This window comes from Cornus florida, unplaced genomic scaffold (genome assembly GCF_030987335.1).
Source record: "Cornus florida cultivar Cherokee Brave unplaced genomic scaffold, ASM3098733v1 CherokeeBrave_3.0.0_Hap2_Chr11, whole genome shotgun sequence".
In the NCBI taxonomy this organism is placed as follows: domain Eukaryota; kingdom Viridiplantae; phylum Streptophyta; class Magnoliopsida; order Cornales; family Cornaceae; genus Cornus; species Cornus florida.
This window is the reverse complement of record NW_026775581.1, coordinates 27,143,917-27,148,957: the sequence shown is the minus strand read 5'-3', so window position 1 is coordinate 27,148,957 and position 5,041 is coordinate 27,143,917. Positions and strand designations below refer to the sequence as shown.

General features: G+C 36.3%; 1 protein-coding gene and 1 non-coding gene across 2 annotated transcripts; both read left to right on the top strand.

The window, feature by feature from the left end:
- Positions 1 to 2,964: 2,964 nt before the first annotated feature.
- TRNAS-CGA (transfer RNA serine (anticodon CGA)) lies at positions 2,965 to 3,046 on the top strand. Its single transcript has one exon. It is a non-coding gene; the product is annotated as a tRNA-Ser (tRNA).
- A 99-nt stretch (positions 3,047 to 3,145) lies between these two features.
- Positions 3,146 to 4,002, top strand: LOC132285127 (protein THYLAKOID ASSEMBLY 8, chloroplastic). Its single transcript, XM_059787293.1, has one exon. It carries the CDS (start codon positions 3,188 to 3,190, stop codon positions 3,890 to 3,892), a length of 705 nt encoding a protein of 234 aa, XP_059643276.1. The 5' UTR covers positions 3,146 to 3,187; the 3' UTR covers positions 3,893 to 4,002.
- Positions 4,003 to 5,041: the final 1,039 nt, after the last annotated feature.

The following is a 5,041-nucleotide window of genomic DNA, read 5'->3' as shown; positions in this document are numbered from 1 at the left end:
GAGAGATTTGGCATATGGGGGTTTTGTATATTAATTAAAAGAGTATATATTTTTATCATTTAAATTTATAGATATTTTGTATTAAAAATTAATGGACAGTGGTTTAGTAATATTAGTTTCTTACCTCCCAAAGAGAGGTCAGGAGTTCAAATTTCAAGTCTTAGAAGAAATAAGTGTGTGTAAGTACCAACTAAAAAATATATATATAGGTCAATTTGTGTGTGTAAAAATTCAAAAAATAATTTAAATGTAATTAAAAATTAAAACCAAAATGTTTATCAATATAAGATTTGACATAACCTGAAATAACATGTATAACTAAAAAGTAAAAGCGATTTTTTATATATAAGCATTAAAAAGCTAAAAGGGAGTTCCCTCCGTATTAAACCAAAATCTAAATTTTTCATATTCGTACCACAAGTGCAGTTTGTTTGCTTAGTTATTTTCCGCTTGCGTCGTGGCCATGCGGTACGTGTTTTGCAGTGGCCAAAAAGCAAGTAATGCACAATTATTTTTTTTATTACCATTATATCCCCCCCCCTCTCTCTCTCTCTCTCTCTCTCTCTCTCTATTTTTTTTTTTTTTGTTGATATATGTACCTATAAAAATTTGCTATTGCTCCCACACTGAAATTCCTAAAACAATTCAAAATCTTTCTTATTGGTTGCTCAATATAGGTTGAAGTTACTACTTACTAGTACACAATTTTCACCCAAAAACCATCGAAAGCCCTTTTTTATTTATTTATTTTTAGGAAAGCCATTTTGCTTCAAGACATTCAAAGAATTGTTTCACTCGATTCAAAATCTATATTGTCACTGCTCCTTCTGTTGCTCTTCCTTTTAGACATCACAATCACTTGTATCTAATATCCAAATCACAGTGATTGACAAACTACTTCCATTCAAAAATAAAAATAAAAATAAAAATTCTGAGTGATCTAAGTCATGCAATTTTTTTTTTTTTTTTTTTTAAATGGGTGTCGCTAGCTCTCACTCTCGGCGTACGCTCTCGCTCTCGCTCTTGCTCTTACGCTCCGTACGAGTTTCCGCTCTCACTCTCACTCTGTCTGACTTTGATTTCTTCGTTTTTACACACCCGTTCTCGCTCCCTCTCATTGTGACTTAAGTTTTTGATCATTTACTTCTTCTTCTTCATTTTATTTATTTATTTATTTATTTTCATATACTTGAAAAGAAAAATGAAAATGAAAATTCTGGGTGATCTAAGTCCAGTGGCGAATCCAAGCCCCCCCTAAAATTTTTTTTTAGTATATGTATATTTAGCCCAATGTTTTAAAAAAGAAAAAATTAGTAGTAGTATTAGCCCCTCAATTTTAACCCATCCAAATAAGCCCAATATCTAAGCCACAATTTTAAAAAGGCCCAAGTCAAACAAACCCTAAATAATCACTAAACCAAAGCACAGATACTCCTAAATTTCTAATCTTGCACAAATAAGAGAGCTCACTATTTCTCTCCCTCTAAAGTTTAACCCTATTTCCTCTAAATTTTTTTAACTCTTTAATCTTTCGATCCCTAATTTCCCCTTTTTTAATATTAACCCCCCTTATTAACAATTTCTGGATTCGCCCTTGTCTAAGTCACACATTTTTTCTAAATGGGTGTAGCTAGCTTTCAAGTTCCATGTACGCTCCCGCTCTCACGCTCTACATAAGTACAAGTTCCTTGCTCTCATGGCACCACACGAGCTCCTGATCTCACTCTCCTCTGATTGACTTATATTTTGTTACTTTTGTACTCCCGTTTTAACTAAGTTAGGTTTTGATCACTTTAACTTCTTTTCGTTTTTTTTTTTTCTTCATTTACTTAAAAAGAATATATATTTTTTACTCAGCCTTGGTGTTCCAAACAACCCTAAAAGCTAAACGGTTTGAACTCTCTCCTTGTAGCTTATTCCATTCATCAAGAGAGAATGAATTATTGAGATGGGATTGGGCAACAAAACTCTATGTAGCATGATCATTCAATAAAATGATTGCAAGTTTGAGGTCGCTGATAAGGACTATCTCATCCCTCAACGAGGAAATGGAAGGTCCAAAGGAGCAATGTGTGGATTGGAAGGTTGAGATAGAATGGTGAAACATATATATATGTGTGGTTAGTTCAACCACCTAATATGACCAATCAATCAACTAAAAAAAAAAACAAAAAACTAACAAGAAACATGTTGGAACAATTTGCATATCTTCAATCAAAGATATGTTTTATTCCTTAATGAATTGAAGATGGTGACAAAAACCTAATTATATTGTGGCTGAAAAGTGGTATGGAATGTATTCATTAGATGAAAAAGTACCTTATTGTTGCAGCATCATTGTGTAGAATTGTAGTACATAAAAGTTGTCACATTCAATGAGGCACCATAATAGTATTGTTATCAAGTGGTTTATGTTGAAATCTAGTGCAATTTGAAACCATGGGTGGAATTTGATGCACCATGAATCTCTGTTACCCATAGTTTTGTAGAAAGGGATGGTGTGTTTTTACTCCCCAAATCCAATTGAGACCATATAAATTGGTAAAATATATATATATATATATATATATATATATGCTAAAGTCTTGAATAGAAAACATACTCCATAGTCCAGAACATCCAGATTTTAGTAAGATAGTTATCGATATACCCATCCTTTCTTCCACATTCCACAATTATGCAAAAGCGCAAAAAATGCGCTCCATTTTTTTTTTTTTCTTCCTTCAACTAAACAACTAAAATGTTCCATATACTTCATTATCGTGAATTAAATGAAAAGAAAATTATATCATTATAGGTTAATTTTGGAGTGTAGTGCATTTATCACCTCTTCCCTTAATTTTAAGATTTTTTTTTTCTTCCACAATTGTCAATTTATTGACCGCTCTATGGAATAGTTAGTGATTTAGTAGTAACTATAAAAAATATTATATATTATTTAAACTCTGATAAACATGATATAGCGTCGATATGTCCGAGTGGTTAAGGAGACAGACTCGAAATCTGTTGGGCTTTGCCTGCGCAGGTTCGAATCCTGCTGTCGACGTTTGTAATTGGACTTTTTGCAATTTTTTTCACACTTTTTTGCAATATTAAAGGGTATTATAGTCTTTTCAAAAAACCACCACTATGTGTGTGTATAAACAGTAACTTATTTTCTCTCTCCTCATCTTTTTCCTCTTCATCCATGGCGTCCTCTCCCCGCTCAAACCTCACATTTCTCTCTCTCCCCCCTTCGACGACCCAACCAATCAACAACACCAGCAGCAGAAGCTGTGTTACGATACGATGCGGTCCAAGGGATAACCGTGGCCCACTCCTCAGAGGCCGCGTGTTGAGCATAGAAGCAATCCAAGCCGTCCAATCCCTGAAACGGGCCCACAGAGGAGATCAGACAAAGCTCAACGACCTCCTCTCCAAGACCCTCTCCCGCCTGATCAAGTCCGACCTTATCGCCACCTACAACGAGCTCCTACGGCAGGACCAGTGCCACGTAGCGCTCGAAGTCTTCTCGGCCGTCCGATCAGAACCCTGGTACAACACCGACTTGACCCTGTACGCCGACTTGGTTTCGGCGCTGGCGAGGAATGGGATGTCGGACGATATCGACCGTCTGATCGTCGATCTGGAGGGGGAGGGTGTGATCCCGTGTGACAAGGGATTGCTACGGCTGATCAAGGCGTTGATTGCAGCGGGGAGAGCGGAATCGACGGTCAGGATTTACGGGTTGATGAAGAGAAGTGGGTGGGGGTCCACGTGTGAGGCTGACGAGTATGTGGCTAAGGTTTTGAGCAGGGGGTTGAAGAGATTGGGGAAAGTGAGTGTGGCTGATGAGATTGATATGGAAATTGGGAGGTTGTCTAGGGGCGTTTTGGAGAAAGTAGGTGTTTAATCAACATTTTGAAATGAAACTTTTGAAGTCCCTTTTGTAAAGTTTGGATTAGAGATTGATGTCTCAATTTTATATTATACTCTCTCTATATATTTTCAATTTTGTTAGTAGGTTTTATGTTTATACTTTAATACTTGTATGGTTTTTTTATTATTATTATTTTTTAATACTTGTATGTGACATGTGAAAAAAAAGAAAAAAAAAAATGATATGTAGTCATTTAATATGGGAAACTATATAGTGGCAATGTTATTTATTTTTTTAACACCAACAAACAGAATAGATCAAGAAACAAAAGAAATACAGTTAGGGAGGAGAGCATCTAACAATCATTTGGGCCAAATGCTCCACTCAACATCGTCACGTACGGCTACAATAGCTTTCTTGCTCAACAAATGAGTTACAAGATTTCCCTTCCGAGGGACCCAAGAAAGGGAAGAAGCCACACAGGCCTTGAGAAGAGACATAACATCATTGAAGATAACAATTAATCCTTCCACTGACGCCTTCAAAGACATAACAGATTGGCAATCTCCTTTGACAACAAAATCTCTATACCCCTAGTGTTTAAAAAAAAGCAGAGATTCCCTAAGAATAAGGCCCTCAACAATTGTTGGACAATTGACGTTCTCAAGGAAAACTGAAGCAATCTCAATAGGATGGCTAAGATGGTTTCGGAAGATCAAACCACCACCACAAGACTTCTAGATAAAGTTAAACGCAACATCAAAGTTCAGTTTAAGAGCTCCTATATTTGGTGCCGTCATTTTTGCCAGAAAAGAAGGAGAGGGAGGAGATGGAATACAGAATAGACGATTATGTCTCTGAATCTCAATGAACTCCTGAAAATCAGTGAAAGCAATTTGGGCCGCCTCAAATGGATCCTAGCACTTATGTTTAAAAATCAAATCATTATGACATTTCCAGATTCTCCAACAAATAAAAGCAGCCAAACTCAAGCTATCCTTCGAATCATTATACTTAGAGAGATTGTTACATAGGTCAAACCACCTCTTAGGCCAAAAGCATGAGAATTGATCACTAAAGTCCCTTCTAAGAAGGCTGAGTTTTCAAACCATACAAGCAAAGGGGCAGGAGTAGAGAACATGATCAAGAGTCTCAACCGCATCCTCACAAACCGGACAAGAA

Coding starts and splice junctions, on each gene's coding strand:
- LOC132285127 (XM_059787293.1), top strand. CDS start 3,188: ATGGCGTCCTCTCCCCGCTCAAACCTCACATTTCTCTCTCTCCCCCCT.